Source organism: Ursus arctos, unplaced genomic scaffold (assembly GCF_023065955.2).
Source record: "Ursus arctos isolate Adak ecotype North America unplaced genomic scaffold, UrsArc2.0 scaffold_33, whole genome shotgun sequence".
Taxonomy (NCBI): Eukaryota; Metazoa; Chordata; class Mammalia; order Carnivora; family Ursidae; genus Ursus; species Ursus arctos.
The window spans coordinates 22468693-22487382 of record NW_026623019.1 but is presented as its reverse complement, the minus strand read 5'-3'; the positions used below and the strand labels follow the sequence as shown (position 1 = coordinate 22487382).

Sequence of the window (18690 nt, the reverse complement as noted above, 5' to 3'; positions counted from 1 at the left end):
CTCAGAGAGGAGCCAAGAACAGAACCGAGTTAGGCTCTAATCAAGGGATTGGCAACATATGCCTCACTAGAGTTCAGATTTGCTAAGTAGACCAGTAACTGTTGAATGTCTCATAATTTCCTCCTTTCTGAATAGAAATGTCAATTGTGGTTCTCTTGTTTGTGGGCATGGGGCAGATACCTTGTCTCTCGATTCTCCGGAGATTGGAATTGAGAGGAACTACACCTGGGCCTGATTCAGATGCTGACATCCTGGACTTGGAGCTGAGCCTGCAATGACATGAAACCTTGGGAAACATGATAGTGAATGAGTATATTTGCTTGTAGGAGGAATATAGATGATATATGGTCAGAAGGCAGATTATAGTAGACTAGAGATAGCTACAGATTCTTTCACATTTTTCTCACAGAAAGAGCGATTTGTGTCCCTATCCCTTGAATTTGAATTCAGAGTATTCTTTGATCAACAGAATATGGTGGAATGCCCCCAGGCCTTAAGATTGACGGACAGTTTCTACCTTTTCCTTTTGAAGAGAATGAGAACAGATACTGATCACAAATTGAAGGTATTCAGCCATAATAGGTTGAATTATGCACCCTCCCATAAAAAGATCTGTTCAAGTCCTAACCCCGGTACCTGTAAACGTGACCTTATTTGGACTCAGGGTCTTCGTAGATGAAATCAAGTTAAGATGAGGTCATACTATATTAGAATGGGCCCTAATCCAATAACTTATTTTTGTAAGAGAAGAGTGGTGGGGGGGAGTGGACACATACACATAGGGAAGAAGGCCATGTTACAACACAGGCAGATATTGGAGGGATGCAGGTATCAGCCAAGGAATGCCAAAGATTGCCAGGAGCAACCAGAAGCTGGAAGAGGCCAAGAAGGATTCTTCCCAAGAGCATTCAGTGGAGGCATGGCCCTGCCAATGGAGAATAATAACATAAGAGAACTAATAAAATAACATAGAAGACCTCAGGATCTGAAAAAGTACAAAAACACTAGTCACTAGGAAAAGATTAACTATCTTAAGTTAAAGTACCTCTTTTCATGAACAGATACTATGAAGACTAAAAAAGCAAGCAACAGAGTGGGGAAAGCTATTTGCAATATATATAACTGACAAAAGACCAGAATTCCAAAATAGACAAATGACTAGAACAGGCACTTCACAGAAGAGAAAATTTAAATGCCCAGTAAACCTATAAAAAGGTGATTAGCTTTATTAATAATAAGGGGGATAAAAATTGAAATCACAATTACTACCCAGCAGATAGTTAAAACCAAACATAAAAATACAGGCAAAAGAATACCAGACTCTCTACATAAAGAGAAACCCAAATGTCCAATAAAAATATGAAAATGTGTCCAACTGAATTTAAATTCCAGCCACAAAGAGAAGCCAATCATTCCACTACCAAAATAGCAGAAGTGTAAAGGTCTGATAATACCAATGGTTGGTGAAATTTGGGGTCAGTTGATATTCTCATATGGAGCTGGTAGGAGTGTAAATTGTCATGACCACTTCGGAAAATCTTTTGGCATTATTTGGCAAAGCTGAAGACTCACAGACCCCATAACCCAACAGTTCCGCCCATAAGTATGTATACCTTGGAGAACCTTATGTTTTATATGTATAAGGATATTAACAATATCATTGTTTGTAATAGGAAAAAAATAGGGGGGGGGAAGTCCACCTAAGATGGATTAACAAGCCCCATCTACCTATAGTGTTTTATTGCTCTTTTATTAATCAGAGACTCAGAAGTATTACTTATCCAGTCTTTCGACTAAATGGAAAACTCTCTAACTTTTCTGGTGTGAGATTCAGGTGATTGTGGGATGCAGCACCCTTCAGGGAGCGAGCGAGCGTCTGTCTCCTAAGAATTCAGAAAATCCGGACTGTGCGTTTTGACCGTAGTGACAGTGTACACCCGATAGCGGGGATTTAGCTGAGCTTTGCCTTCATCTCTGCAAAGTCTGGTTTAAATACCGATGATATGATTCAGAAGGGTTTGGAGTTATCCTTTGGAGCCCTTTGGAATAAACGCAGTGTTGAAGAATACTATGGTAAAATAGATTTAATAGTCCAACTCCAAAGGACAAAAACACCTTTTACATGTCGGTGATGCCCATGTTACCTTCCCTTTTACTGGGATGCAATCTCTTTTCTCATGTGTGCTTAGTACACTGAACCCAATAGATCTAGTTTCCACTTTGAAGAGAAGCTACCCCTTTTGAAATATTTGTTTTCCCCACAATGGCCAGCAGCTCCCAAAGCACCTTGCCCCTCCCGGCTTCTCTCTCTGTTCCTCTCCCTCTCTCTCCCTGGCTCTTCACACTTGCTCTGCCAGCAGCGAATTTAAAGGTACAGCATTCTAAAAACAAGAGCTAGTTGTCATGCAACTTATTTTAGAGTCTAAGAGAGCTGTCACGTAGAGAAATGCTAGAACCTTTGAGGTTCCACAGTTTGAGCTACAAGTCTGTGGGACTGATGATCTTGCCGATCGGAGTTTCCTCTCGTCCGAGCTGCCGGTTTGGGGTGTGGGACCCAGCCTCCCTAACAGTTACTGCACACACCCCTTTTGAAAACCAGCTGTTGGCTTGCTACTGAGCTGTTGTTGCAACTGAAGGCCTGACTGGTAAAGGTCTTGCAACTCGCAGCATGATTTTGGGGCGGGTCAGCTTGGACCGAACGTCCGTGTGAGAAGGGCTTGATGAGTCTCGCTTGTCAAATGGAAATGGCATATCCAAGAACACTCCTGTTCTGGCCCCAGTGATATCTTGGCTTTACACTAACAACTGGGAGCTATCCCGCTAGGAAAAGCTTTATCCTTGCCTTTTCCTCCCTCTGACTTTGCTGGAAGCAAAACCACAGGCTCAATGGAGCTCTCGATACAGTTTCCCTAAATGCCTGGGTTTGACTCACTGATGGTTTGGCTACACTGAAGCCTGGTAGGTTTCAGAACTGCAACAGCTGTTCAAGTTCAGTGTCAATGTGTAGAACCCAAAATGCGACACTCTGTGGGCAGAATTCAAGGCCACTCTCTTTATCTCTGCCCAATAGTGCTCTTGTTATATTTGTGTTGACTCTTGGGCTGTTGCCAATGGTCTGGCTCTTTGGTCTCAACTTGGAAAACTACAGACTGGCAGATGGAAAAAATCCCTCTTCTTTGGGGACTTGAACTATGGAAACAAATCACAGCCAACCACATGGGTCTCTCGTGGAGATGTCCCGGGAAGGGGCCATTCTGAGGAGACCGACTAGAGTCCAGCTGCTGACGGAGCTCTGTGCTCCCCTGACCACCACCACTGCCGTCTGTGTCTGTCACTGTGCTGGACACAGTTCACACCAATCATACACTGGGCACCGAGTATACGGGAATTAATGTTTCTCATGCAAAGGCTACCACTGCCTGCCAGACTTGGACTCTTGACAAAAGGTGACACATTTGTTTCACAGCAAATGAGGCCACCTTGCGTGACTGTGGCCCCCGCCTAGTCCTGGATTGCATTAGACTTTTGATCCTCTGTCCGGGCTATTGGTGGCACCTCCCAGCTGTTGACGTTATTTTAGCATTGGTGTTACTGCTCCAGGCCAATTGACTGACTCTGGTCACACCATGTGGCCCTTGAAGTTAATCTGTGTCACGTGTTAGGCTTTCTGGACCATTCGCAGTCTGACGATGGTGTACTTTTTATTTCAAAAGCCACTCAACAATGGGCTAATGGCCAAGGTACTTAATGGACTTCCCATGCTTTCTGCTCCCCACAGGCATCTGGTAGTGTTGCGTGTTGGAACGGTTCACTTCAGAAATCAACTCAAAAAGATTTACTTGATATCCCTTGCCTTCTCTTAGTTCATATGCTTTAGTTGGGATATTTTGGTCACTGGATATGGCCGTCCCCATAAAGGAATCATCTCCTCTTGGCCGCTTCCTAGATTATGATAAGGACAAATGGGTGGGGTGGGGAGTTTACACACCTACTTTGAAAATTCAGTGATCTATCCAGGGCATTCCTGGGCATGATTCTTCTTTCTTTCCCCTAATGGCAATTGCCGACTGGCCTGGTTAGGACACCCTCTTGGTGGCAGCCCAGCCAGAAGGGGGCCTAAGGGATTTAAACTTAATTCTAGGTCAGCTACTTGGATTCTCCTGTAGGACTGACATGGGCCTAGTGCATAAGGGTAATAACTACATGGCTCAGCACAGTCTCTCTGAGTTCCCTTATAGTGGCCTGTGAGGGCGCAAATGGAGGACATAATGGGTCTCCATAAGTTTTAGAAAAATGTCCTCATCCCTTTTGCTTCTTACCCTCTGGACGCAAGGTCTGGATGTAAGTGGGGGATGGTTGGGGAAAAGGTGAAAGGGAAAACGCACTGGTGTTTTGGTGGTGGAAGTAAGCAATCCCAACATCAGGGAAAGGAACGTCTTGGACCTTGGGAGGCACAAGAAAGGGGAAGACATTAATAATCCTCCATATTTCCAAGCTACCCCTGGACCTTTCTTCATAAAGGAAAGCCCTCAGGTGAGGTTCTCCTGAACTAACACTAAATTTAACTGACGGTTGGGTCTGCTGTACCCCACCAGATAGCTCTGACCACAACCCATCACCATTCTCCATAGATTTAATAAGAGGCCAATTGAAAATGGCAGGGGATGGCCCAGCCCCTGCACCTTTCATGCAAAACAATTGTCAACACCTCTGGATATCTTTCCCACTCCCATTCCCGGAGCCTTTACTTGTCCTGTGGACTGGATGAATGTTACCTGGACAAACAGGACAGTTTCGCTTAGACTCCATAAATAAGGACAAGACTCAATTCAAACAGATCGAGGAACCCAAAGGCCTACCAACCAGCTGAGAGGCCACAATGAAGACATTGTCAACCGGTGTCCCCCACCTAATGTAGATCACAGTTGGGGGGGGGTTCCAAGAATTACAAACAGCATTTGTTTTCCAAGTGTACCATGTGAGCTCCTAGGACTGGGCTTCTTATGTGGAAGTCAGGAGTTAACTTGCTTCCTCTTGAAAAGAACAGCAGCTCGCACCTTGGGGGTGTCATAAGAGAACTTCAAGTGTTTAAGGAAATACCATTAATAGATCCCAGAACTCTCAGATAACAGGGAGAACTCTCCAAAATCATGCTGCCCTTGATAACTTGGAGGCGTTTCTCTGAGGGGTAACTTACTTGCTATTCGAATGCAGCTCAAGTGCAGTTATTCTCAGGAGGAGAACCACCCATTTAGAAGCGGTGGAACAAAATTTGTCCTGACTTTGGCTGAAGAGATCAAAGTATCGCATTGGCCCTGGAAGGCATTCAAGGAAGCTTCAACTCGCTGCTCAGTGTTGTTATCATTGATATTATTGCCCTAGATTTCCTCCTTGCAGGCCATGGCGAAGTATGTACAATTACTAATGCATCCTGCCGTACCTAGATTAATACCTTGGCCCAAGGGGAAAAGTCAATACAGAAAATACCTAGGAGGCAGCCAAAGTAGACCTCGTTGGTTTATGGGATACGTTCGGCTGATGGGGTCTGGACCCCTGAGGAGTAAAATTACAAATACTAATGGTTGGCCTCATCCTGTTACTTAGAATCCTATTGATATTGGCCTTATTAAGGGTGATATGAAACAAATTGAATGGGTTTTGCTCCCAGCCTGTGGTGGGCAGTTTAATCAGAATGATGAACGGAGTGTCATACTCATGGAAACATTTTCTAGAAGCCAAGAAAGTGTAGAAACAAGGGGTAGATATTCCTGGGAGACAATTCTTCATGGGTCTCTCCTAATTCTGCGCATCTTGTGAATACAGGTGCTGACTGCTTGGGGATGGGTGGAATAACGCTCTCCCAGGGTGTCCACATCCTAATCCCCAGAACCTGTGGTTCTGTCACTTAAAATACAAAAGGGATTCTGCAGCTGTGATTAAGGGTCCTGAGACAGGGAGATTATCCTGGATTATCTGGGAGGGCCCAATGTCATCGCAAGGGTCCTTATACATGAGAGAGAGGGGCAGGAAAGTCAGAGATTGACAATGGAAGCGGAGGTTGGAGTGACTTGGCCCCAAGCCAAGGAACATGGGCAGTCTCTACAAGGAAGAGATTCTCCTCTAGAGACTCCAGAAGGAACACAGCCTCTGATTTTTGCCCTTTAAGATCCATTTTGGAGAGGAGGGGGGTGCGGTGGTGGGGACTGGGGTAATTGGGTGAAGGGCGTTAAGGAGGGCACTTGATGCAATGAACAATGGGTGTTATAGGCAACGGATGAATCACTAAATTTTACCCTGAAATTAATAATACACAATACGTTAACTAACTTGAGTTTAAATAAAACAATAAGAAAAAATGGGGGCGCCTGGGTGGCACAGCGGTTAAGCGTCTGCCTTCGGCTCAGGGCGTGATCCCGGCGTTATGGGATCGAGCCCCACATCAGGCTCCTCCGCTATGAGCCTGCTTCTTCCTCACCCACTCCCCCTGCTTGTGTTCCCTCTCTCGCTGGCTGTCTCTGTCTCTGTCAAATAAATAAATAAATAAAATCTTTAAAAAAAAAAACAATAAGAAAAAATGAAAACAAAAAGGTAAGATACTTTCAGGTGTCAGATAAACAAGCTCTGGGGATGTAACGTACGGCATCATGACTATAGTTTACAATGCTGTATTGAATATTTGAAGGTTACTAAGAGAGTATATCTTAAAAGTTCTAATCTCAAAGAAAAAAAATGTAACTATGTGAGATGATGGAAGTTAATTAATCTTGCCGTGGTAATCATTTTGTAATATATGCATACATCAACTCGTGTCTTACACCTTAAATTTATACAATGTTATATGTCAGTTCTATCTCAATAAAACTGGGCAGACAAAGAAAAAAGAAGATCCGCTTTGGACTTCTGATGTCCAGAATTGGAAAATAATAACTCTCTGTTGTTTCAAGCCACTGAATTTGTTGTTATTTGTCACAGCTGCAATAGAAAACTAATACACTGCCTTTGTTCTGGACTCATTTTTCAAAGATTTTTGTATGGTGAACCGTCTTTGGAGATACCGTATCTCCCTCCAGAGCAAAGGGCTGCAGGTTCACTGCCCATTTAAAAGATCCAAGTTCCCCATGCTTGGGGTTCCTCTCTTAGAATGCAACCCACTGCGTGCACAGGTGTCATTGGCCCTCTCTGCATCATTCTGCAGAAGTTAGGGCTTGGGGAACTGGTGTAAGAAAATGCTGATGCACTGGCTACTGCTCTTGCTGTTAGTAACAAAGTACTTTATTTCTGACCTAGCAGTCTTGTATCTTCCGCCAGCATTCATGAAACTGTTAGCTTGTAAATAGGGGAAAATCTCAGACTGTTCACAATTCTTGATAGATTATAGAACAACTCGGGTAACCCACAGTGTTGTTCTTTCTTCACTTTTAACTCATTGGGAACTGGTTTTTTGTTTTGTTTTGTTTTGTTTTAAAGATTTCACTTATTTATTCAACAGAGATAGAGGCAGCCAGCGAGAGAGGGAACACAAGCAGGGGGAGTGGGAGAGGAAGAAGCAGGCTCCCAGCGGAGGAGCCTGATGTGGGGCTCGATCCCATAACGCCGGGATCACGCCCTGAGCCGAAGGCAGACGCTTAACCACTGTGCCACCCAGGCGCCCCTGGGAACTGTTTTTAAGAATTATTTGGATGACATTGAATGATGAGAAGACTATACACTTTTTTTTTTTAAACACCTCTCAGCTTCCTGTGTAAAATATTTCAACAGGTTAACTTTCTTTTCTCTCTTTCTTTCTTTCTTTCTTTCTTTCTTTCTTTCTTTCTATTTACTGGTGAGAGAGAGAGCAAGTGAGAGAGAGTACGAGGCAGGGAGGGGCAGAGGGAGAAGAAGGCTCCCTACTGAGCGGGGAGCCCAATGTGATGATCCCAGAACCCCAGGATCATGACCTGAGCCTCCCAGGCACCCCTCAACAGGTTAATTTCTTGAGTGCTACAAAACTCCCCAACATCCAGAAGCATTTTTATTCCCCAGAAGCATTTTATCCTCTGGGATTCCTAAATTATTTGTTTCATACAATAAGTTTTGCACACTTTAACCTACTTCTCTCTGTCCTCAGAGAGCACCTAAAATTTCCCCATGGCTCCTTTACTTAGTTTACACAACACAATGGTAGGCTTTTCATGTAATGTAATCTCCTAAGGCCAGGAAACACATTCGAAATACATATGTGTTGAATAAAGTTACCTTCTGAAAAGAAATCACTGGGCTTGAAATTCTATACAAAATAAAACCCAGCTTGAGTCTAATTATAAAAATATTTATCGCTGTATTTGTATGTTTCCAGGAGAACCAGTCTTACCACTTCTGTAAGATATTCAATGCTTGCCCTAGAGACCGTGACTCAGGATATCAGTAGTACCTGTTCATAAGAGAGGTCAAAGGAGAATAGTTCTAGAATATTTTTAGGCGTTTTTATAAGGCCCGGGGAAATTCCAGACTCCTGATAAGAACTGAGTAGGTGAAATGCAACAGCTGAGGTTAAATGCAAGTTCATAATGGAATCCTGGAGATACTTCCCAATGTTAGGGAAAATCCATAAGGGTTTGTCATGACTATTAAAGTGACTCAGAATTAAAGAGACTTTGTAGTGAAATATGATTTTTTGTACAGCACTGGTTCTCAACCAGGGGCAATTTGCCTCCTGGAGACATTAGTCGGTATCTAGAGTCATTTAATTGTCACGATAGGGGTGGGATGGGCTGGGGGAACTACTGGCAATTAGTGGTAGAGGTCAGAGATGTTGCTAAATGCGCAAAAAGCCCCCACAACGAACAATTATCTGGCCCTACGTGTCAGTGGTGTCAAGGTTGAGAAACCCCACTGTACAAGAAGGATAAGAAATAGTGAGGCTGGGGTGCCTGGCTGGCCCAGTCAGTAGAGCGTGCAACTCTTGACCTTGGGATCATGAGTTCGAGCCCCATGTTGGGTATTGAGATTACTTAAAAAAAAAAAATTAAAGTTAAAATTTAAAAGAATTCTACTGGTTGGTAGAATCATTCTGTATCTTGACTGTGGTTATAGTTACCCAAACCTATATATTGGATATAAAACTGCACAGAACCACACAAACACACACCTGTACACAAATGAATACAGGTTAAAAACTATGGTGCAAACCGAATGAGGCATGTGGTCTAGTTGATGTCAATCTCCTAGTTTGATCTTAGGCAACAATTTAAGATGTCACCACTGGGGGAAGCCGGTTGAAGGGTACCTGGCACTTTTTGTACTGTTTGTGCAACTTCCTGCGAGGCTATAATTATTTCAAAATAAAAAGTAAACATGTAGTGAGACTAGAACAAAATAAGGACCACAGGTGTATTCTTCAGAGGCTTGCCGTATCTCCCTCTCTTGTGTGCTGCTGGCCCCCGCTGTGTCTGCATGTTATGCGGTGCCTGGCACAGCTGCGGGCTCCTACTTAGCAGCCTTTATTCAAAGCTCGTGGGGGCCGTATTCCATCCAGTAATCTACGGTTTCAGTTGGTGAATTAAGAAAGTAAGCACCCCTCTTCGCTACCACCTCTTCCTCAGCCCTAAGTCTCAGAAACGTATTGAATGTTTTACTCTATTCTCTTTGATTTTGAAATACCCCTAAAGATAGTTGTGGACTCTTCCCAGGCTGTGGGCCACACTTTGAGATCAGCGCTCTAGCAGAATTTCTATTTCTCACCATTGCATCACGATGTTGCCTGTTAACACACTTAACAAAGTCATACCTATTTGTTAAGGCCTGGCTCAAATCATTTCCTTTAAAATTCTTCTCTGACTCATCCGCCTTGGCCTCCCTCACCCCAAGCAGGAATAAATAATGTTTCCTACCTCTGAACCTATTGCAAAGCAAGTAAGTTTCAAGGTGTGTATGTACGAATCTATTATCTTTCTATCTGTCACTATGCCGTAAACCTTGGGAGAGACAAAGGAGTATAAAATGATCTATTGAATCAAATGAATTTCCTCTCTAGTAGAAACAGGACAGTTCAACACTTCAGTTCAACAGTAAATGCTCTCACGCCAAGAAATTAGTTTGGGCACTGGGTGGTATATATAATGATTAAGATTTAATCCCTGTTTTCAAAGACCTCGATAATAAAGGGGATGCGCGCACAATTAAGTGTAATACAAGGCACGACACCAAAAAGGTAATAAAGTTATATAGAAATATAGAGAATTTTGAGAATATTTCTGATCAAAAAAAGGTTACCAGGGAAAAATTGTTAGGGAAAGTCACATTTTAGGTGCAGCTTGAAAGGTGGGTAAAACAATGGAGTAAACATGAGAGAGAAGAATTTCTACTTGCAGTGAAAATGTCGTGTTGAAGTCTTCAGCGGGGAAGTGCAGGGCAAGCTTGGAGAGCTTAGGAGACACATTCGGTTGGGAGTAAGATATGAAGGAGACAAGGTCTTTTGGTCAGAGAGGGCCCGGGACACAAACGCCCCGAAGTTTAGATATTATTCTAAAACTTTGGTGAGAGCTCACGAAAAATTTCTAGGCGTCATAGCCAAAGCTTAGTTATAGAAGGATAAGATGGCACCAAGAGGAGCCAGTTTTGAGGATGGAGACTTTACCACGAGGCGGAAGAACCTCTGTAGGAGGTTTTTGCTGTAATCTAGGCCAGAATTAATAAGGGCGTGAGCTAGACTGGTAGCAGAAGAATAGTTGTAGATCATAGAAGCTGTTACAAGTGATGAATTGTTAAGTGAATTGTTATAATAATTGTGATGGAGGATCAGAGAAAAAAATTGATTCCGTAGGGGTGGGTGGTCAAGGTAGGTGTTAGAGAGGAGGCAGCAATGATGCGCACAATGTGTGTGCGTAGAGGGGGTAATGACTTGAAGGAATGACCAGAGGTGAGGAGAGTATAATGAACAGTGCTTCTAAATATGTCTGACGGCAGTGCAGTGTATGCGTAGGGTAATGGGAATGAAACTTGGTCATCAGACCAGGAGTTAGTAGAAGGCCTTGAATTTCTAGTTAAGAAGTCTGGGCTTTATTTTCCAGGCACATGGAACTTCTGATGGATTTTGAGTAGGGGACTAACGTGATGAATGCACGTCATTTATACGACTTATTTGACAGGACATGTGTACTACGTTGTGTTAAAGCTACGTAAGTTCTTGGACACAGCACTAAAATGTGTTCAATAAATTCATGTTGGGTGAATTAATTGCCTCGTTTTGTCAAGGAAGAATTCTTCTACCTTGTGAACAATAACCTCGTATCATTGTACTTGAAGTTTGGATATCTGGCTCACATTGGCTTGTGAGAACTGACTGGTAAAATTTCAGGAATCTTGTGAGCAAGTTGACCTCAAATTGATAGCTTGAGATCGCCTATTTGGCAAATATTTACATCAAGGAAATTGGCAAACGCTATAAATCAAAGCTTGTTTTCTGGAGAATTGGTCATTAAACATTTAGCAGCATGTCACTGCCATCTCCGTCACTTCTTCTCCCTGTCCAGCTAGCTTCTAGGTTTTCTGAGGACAGGGATGAGGACAGGGACTGAGTCTTATTTGTCTTGTATTCTCAACATAGTATTTGGACATTGGTTATACTCAATTGATGTTTGTAGAATGAATGAAATATACTCCTCTAATTTTTCTCCAACTGACCATTTAATGAAAAACATCATTTAGAAGAAAATGCCTCAAGTAGACATGTAGACCCTGGGGTTCCAATCAGATCCTATGCCTATTTTTTTAACTGTTTTTGGAATGCAGCAACTAATTCATGTATGTGTAGTCTATGGTTGCCTTGTGCTGCAAGGGCAGAGCTGATTATTTGAGATAGAGAATCTATGCCCTGCAAAGCCTAACATATTTACCATATAGTCTTCCCTGGAAATTTGTTGATCCTTATCTAGACCCCCACTACCAACGGTTCCTTAAAAGGTAGGATTATTTCCTAAAAAGTGGTATATATACTATATATTCTTAGAGATAAATTGTTATTATTTCATAAATTGTGCACATACATCTTTTTTTTTAAAAGAAATTGAAGTAGATACAGATAATTACAGAGCAATTTCATAAGAACGGGGCTAGAGATAATGATTGGTTGTCCAATGGTGGAACTTTCTATCTTAAGTAGTGATTACCTCACACCTAGACACATGCAAGTAGTCACCCTTTAGCAGTGCGTATCCTTCAGCAGAGAGCCTTGTGTAATCTGTTCACCTTATTGAGCAATGCTGCCAGAAATCTAGCTGATGTCAAACGATGTCTATATCGCAATTTATTCTTTCAGAACTCCGACACCCAGATTCCCAAGGGGTTCTGCTAAAAAGTAGTCTTCATGGGACAGTGTTTTTTTGCCAGAACAGGGCTGGATTGTTTAAAAATAGAAATACGGAATGCGTCTTTGCGTATTTGGGACACAGTGGGCTGTCAGGGTTTCCATTTGCGCAATACTGATTAATAAAGTTAATGCCCTGGGTTCTATATTCCTTGCAAGTCATCTTTAAAGGCAAATGATGACGTCATTTCAAATTCAGGATTGTCACGGGAAAAATAATCAACTTATTTCTTATTTGTACCCATACTCTACTGAAAATGACTTTTGAACAGCTGCCTTTAATGACACCTGAAGACTGACCTGCAGCGATTACTTAATTTCTAGAATATAAAATGAACGCCCCAAATAGGTGGGCAGTCTTTGGGCACCCAGGTTCTGCCCCCACGTATTTTGAGGGATAGTGTTCAGAGAATTCGGGGCGCTCGCGCAGGGCTGTCAGAGCCGGAGGACAGGCCACTGTCAGCAGATGTGGCCTGATCGCCAGATCACACCGGGCTGACCCGAGGGCGGAACGCCGTGGCCGTGGAGCAATGACTCCGCGGGATTGCGCAGGGTGGCTGCGGCCCATTTCCCTTTCGTTATAATGAAGATCTTTCCTCCATTAACTTAGCTTCCAACTCCCGCGCACCGGGCAGTAAAATCAACCACTTAAAATCCTACAAGTAGGCAAATGGAAAGATGTGAAAGCGACAGCACAGCTCGCCAGCATTTTCACTCCCCTCCGGTCCGGGCACTGGGTGCGCGCAAAGGCGAGGCGAGCGTGACGGCGCGGACTGGCTGGGCACTGCCACCGCGGGGTCTGCAAGGGGCGGGGGACACGACCTGGACCACCAGCGCGCAGGCGCATCCGCGGCTGCAGCGCCCAGTGGTCGAGCCCCCTTTCTAGTAATTTCGCTAGCCGTGAGGTCATCACAGCGCGCCGTTACAGCGCCTCCCAGAACCCCCTAATTTATTTTTTGGCGAAGGGGATGTATGAAATGAATTGATCTCTCCCGCCCCATTTTGCTTTAAATCCTCCACTCTGCCTTCCGCCTGAGCAATGGAGCGGGAGAGGGAAAGAAAGGCAGCCGGAGGGGGCAGCGGCGCCGGCCGGGCATGACTCGGCGACGCCGCCAGCCGAGTTACCCGGCGTGCCCTGCGCGGCGCCGGCCGAGGGACGTGGGGGGAGGGGCGGGGAGGAGGAAGAGCGGCGGCGGCTGCGGATGTCGCTGCGACCGAGCGGCGTCTGAACACACGGCGGCTGCCGAGCGCCCGACCCGGGCCTGCGCCGGAGCCCACACCAAGCTCCGCGGCCCCTCGCCTGCCAGGGCGGCCTTGCACCCGTTGTCGCTGCGGCGGCGTGCCCCGCATTCTCCGCTGCCCGGGCCGGCCGGCTCTGCCGTCTGCTGGCTCCCCCTCGCTCGCCCTCTCCCTCCTGCGCGCCTGAGTCACCGCCGCCGCCGCCATGGCCGAGAGTGGTGAAAGCGGCGGCCCTCCGAGCTCCCAGGACAGCGCCGCCGCGGCCGAAGGTGCCGGCGCCCCCGCGGCCGCTGCCTCTGCGGAGCCCAAGATCATGAAAGTCACCGTGAAGACCCCGAAGGAGAAGGAGGAGTTCGCTGTGCCCGAGAATAGCTCCGTCCAGCAGGTGAGGGCCGCCCTGGCCTCGGGCCCGGGGTGGGGGTGGCGGCAGGACCTCCGCCTGCGGCAGGAGGGGACGGTTTCGGAAGAGCTTGGGAGGGGATCGTCCCCCGAGGTGCCCTCGGCCCCTCTCCCGGGTCTCTTCTCGAATTAGATCACACCCAAGTTCCTGGGTGTGCTCCTTGGGACACCGCAGAGGCTTGTGGCGGGGCCCCGCGGCCTGTTTGTGGGACGCGCGGACGCCGCTTCCCTCCGCGCCCTCCTCCTACTCCCGCGTCCGCGGACCACCAGCCTCCTCCCCCAGCTCCCCGCCCCCCGCCGCCTCCCTCCGGCTCCTCACAAAGGAAAGGGACCACCGCCGCGCTCCGGGCGGGGTGGAGGCTGGGCTGAGGCGAGGGTTCGCTTTAGCCTCCTCTGCGGTTTGGTCTCATGAATTAAAAGAAAAGGGGGGGGGGTGCTCATTGTTTTACCTGCCTGCGGGTTAGGGTAGATCTGGGGGCGAGGAGCACGTGTACATTTAGTTTTGCGTTTTGATTGCTGAAATTGTTCCTACCTTTCAATCTTCAAGAAAAAATTAACCATGACGTAGAAATTGTTTTCAGCCACATCTTAATAGTACTAGGCTTAAGGAGAAAGGTGGATGACTTTCATTGATGACTTGCTGTTTTCTTTTTAGTACATTTATCTCTCATCCCTTAGGTGCCAGTCATTGGGGAGGTTTTTGTTTGATTTTAGAGGGATGGTAGCCACGTTTGTAGATATTAGCGGTTGCAGTCGAATAAAAGAATAAAATTGGAGTTAATGGAGAATATTACCAAATAATTTATTACTTAAAATCTGCTCAGGTATACAAATTTGGCTGTTAAATTAAGAGTCTTGAAGAATTCAACAGATTTGCTTTAGCTTATTGTTGAATGTACATCCCAGGATATTTTGCATAATTTTTGAATTGATCTCTGACTATCCAAAATAATGCGAACAGTCTTTGAGGAAGCAATTCCTGAGATGTAAGTTTCTTCAGAACAGTAAATAGAGTATTGGTTTATATAGTTCTGAAAGGTGGTGTGTTTTGTGAAGCAGTAAATACACTGTACCATCAAGTGAGAAACTTTTACCACCTACGGAATCACCTTTTTTTTGGGGGGGGGGGTGTCCTTAATTGCATAAAAATTTCCCTTAACATTTTTATGTTTTCCAACATACAGGAAAGTTGAAGGAATGGTACAGTGAATATTCATATGTGCATCAACCACAATTGACATTTTGCTGTATTTGCTCTTATCACGTATTAATTCCTTTTGTTTTTTGGAGGCATTTCAGAGTAAGTTGCAAATACCATTAAATGTTTTTCACAAATACATAGCCTGTATGATTCAAAGCTTTATCAAGATGTAGAACTTTATAGTTGACTATAAAAGGTTCCCTCTTGGCCTTTCCCTGTTCGTTCAGTCCCACTCTCCTCCACCACTGATTTCATTTTTTTCACCATTAGTTTCGCCTGTTCTAGAACTTCACATAAGTGGGATTATATAGTATGTACTCTTTTGCGTAAGTTTTTTTTCACTCAGCGTTAGAACGAGATTCTTTGTGTATACCAGTAATTTCTTTTTTCCCTGTGTTTTCCGCTGTATGAATATGCCATAATTAATGCACTCTCCTGCTGAGGGCCACCTGGGCTTCTTGCAGTTGGTTGCTGTGAACACTCTTGTACAAATATGTTTTGTTGGACAGATGCGTTTCGCCTGTTAAATACTTGGAAGTGGAATGACTGGGTAATAGGATAGCTATAGGCTTAGTATTGTAAGAAACTATGTTTTTAAAAAGGGCTGCTAACGTCTTACAGTTCCACCAAAGGTGCTTGGGAGTTCCTGTTGCTCCACATCCCTGCTAGCATTTGATAGTGTCAGTCTTTTTCATTTTAGCGCTTCTAGTGTATGTGTAGCCGTATAGCATTTGAAATCCTTGGGTCTTTTAGGATTCCTAGTTCAGGTCTGTACTTTTCCTACCTGCTTTCAGCACTTTATTGTAAAAGATTAGGAAGAAAGAGTCAATATTTTATAAGTGGAAAAATTCACTTAAATCATTTTATGATGTTCTGTCTGTGAGGGTTTGTTTTTACTGTTTGTGATGGTGACATTAGAATTTTAAAGTCTGTGGAGGTTTTAATCTTATTCTTCTGTAACCAAAGTAAATTGTTTAAAGCTTTTCCAGAGCAGCTTACTTTGATTGCAGTTGAATTTTTATTCTGAGAAATGCTTTCTGTTGAAGCAGAAAACGTCATTAAAAACATGTAGCGCTGCACCAATAACCTGAAGACAAGTTGAACTACTTGTGGAGTCTGTTAAGGGAAACACATAGAGGAAAAATGCGTGAGTATAAGAAAAGCACTTTTCAGATGATTTGTAAAATCCTTTTTGAAGCACAAGAAAGTATGTCATTTTGTGACTTAAATTTTTCTTAAAGGGTTTGATAGATTTTAAACTATACAAAGTAAAACTTGTCATTAAAATATACTTAATGACATTAAGATTCCATGTTCAGTAAAAATGTTCAATAAAAAATTGGAAAATTTGGTCCTGAAAATGTTTATCTAATTTTAGAGATAAAGAGGGTATGGTGGGCAAAGGACTTGGAAAATATTGAAGGATTAGGTTTTCTATCAGGCAAGTTCCATATTCTACAGTTTACAATCTCTTTCAGTAAGTGTTTTGTATAATGTAAGTTCTCTTAGTACATTATGCTGAAATAGTATTTATGTGAATGTTTTAATTCTTGATTGGATGAAATTACATTAAACTTTCTGGATCAGTTATAAAGTATGTTGTAAGGTGGTAACTAATTTTCTTATTTTACCCTTGGGTTCTGTTTAAGTGTATATGAACATTGGGCCATTGAGTGTATATGACCTTAATAGAGTTGGTATTTAGTGTTACTTGTTTGTGGTTGATAATAACACTTTTTTTAAAGTTAAATTGAAATTTACTTTTCATTGAGCAGTCAACAACTGAGTAATGTTTAAATTTCTAGTTAAGTGTAGCTAGAATATAAACTTAACCATGTGTGTTTCAAGGTGATTTTGTAAATACGGGTTTTCATAATCTAAGTAAATAGATTAAAAAAATAGATAAGTTGTGTGTAGTGGCACAGGGTCCCTGTGTAGGAGACTTTTTACCCCTATTAATTATTCATTATCTACTATGGGAAACAGTGTGAGAACTTCCAAGTGTCAACAAGGGAGATGAAGGCCAAGATGGGGGGTGGGGGTGGGGGTGGGGGTGTAGTGTGTGTCAGTCATTAAAATTAGTGCAGAGAATGGAAGGGAGCTTCCAGGTAACATCTAACTAGCTTGTTCTGGGATTTTATAGCTCTCCAGGTTATAGTGTAAGATTTTGAAATACAATTACCTGAAATATTCAGGTAAAATATATTCTAGTTTTAGAAAACATTTACAGTACTGGAAGCTTTTAGAAAAGTATCAGTATACTTAGACATAACATAAATACTGTATTGCATGGATTTGAGCCTTTTCTTGCTAGGGGAAATTGCTGTGTGTCAGGATCATTACCAGAAACATCATTTAACATTCTACTTTATGATGGCTCTAGAACTGCTCTGTCCACTTCGGTACTACCAGCCGCATCTGACTATTGAATACTTGAAATGTGGTTGGATTGATTTGAAATGTGCTGAAAGTGTAAAATACAGATTTTGAAACCTGTAACTGGGTTCTTTCACTTAGTTCAATGTTTTCAGGGTTCATCTGTGTTGTGTAGCATGGATCACTTCTTTTTATTGCTGAATAATATTCATTGTATGGATATATTTCACATTTTATTTCTCCATTCATCAGCCAATGGGTTGTTAATCATTTGGGTTGTTTCTTTTTGACCAGTCTGAATAATGTCTCTGTGAATAACTAAAAAATTTTTGTGTGGACATATGCTTTTGTATTTCTTTTGAGTGTGTACCTATGAGTGGAAATGCTGGGTCATGTGGTAGCTCTATGTTTAACTTTTCTGGAACTGCCAAACTATTTTCCAAAGTGACTGCACCATTTTATATTCCCACCAGCAGTGCATGAAGATTCCAATTACCCTACATCCCTGGGAACACTTGTTATTGTCTGTCTTTGATTATTGCCATCCTAGTTACTGTGAAGTGCATCTCATTGTAATTACATGACTCAGTGTGGCCTGGTGGGGGGTTCCCCAAACCCCTCCAGGAGGACCATAAGATCAAAACTATTTTCACAATAATTGTGTTGCATTTTTCACTCTAATTCTCTCAAAAATCAATAGCATACTTCTCATACACTAAAATGTTGAGATATCGCAACAGATGTGAAAATCCAGTTTTCTTCTATTATGAGACTAAAGTGATTTGCAGAAATTTAAAGCATGCTACTCTTCCCACTGGGGAAATATATATAGTTACTTTTCATAGGAATGTTATTTATATTAACATGTTATTTTTAAATGAATGTTTTTAAACGTGCCTCAGTTTTAATTTTTAATATAGCAAACATCAGTAGATAATAACGTTCATAAACAAAACTCGGGTTTCAAATTTGTAAGAGTGGTGTCCTAAGACCAAAAATTGCTCCAAGTATTTAATATACTAAGTAGGTACTTTTAAATTAAGATCGAGGATTGACTCCACTAAGTTGTTATTGTGTCTTGCCTGCAAACTATAGGAGCTTGCTGGTGAGTCTCCCCACATCACCGCCCCCC

General features: G+C 43.1%; 1 protein-coding gene across 5 annotated transcripts in view; it reads left to right on the top strand.

Annotated features, from left to right (window-relative positions):
• Positions 1-13495: 13495 nt before the first annotated feature.
• UBQLN1 (ubiquilin 1) overlaps positions 13496-18690 on the top strand; it is a 49759-nt gene continuing 44564 nt past the window's right edge. For 3 of the 5 annotated variants that reach the window (XM_048218249.2, XM_026518782.4, XM_057305660.1), the window contains exon 1: positions 13509-13967. In XM_048218249.2, the coding sequence (XP_048074206.1) occupies positions 13788-13967 (180 nt within the window). In that variant the 5' untranslated portion in view covers positions 13509-13787. Of the gene's footprint in view, positions 13968-18690 lie in introns of all 5 variants that reach the window. The other 2 variants (XM_026518780.4, XM_026518781.4) reach the window with 2 other exon arrangements.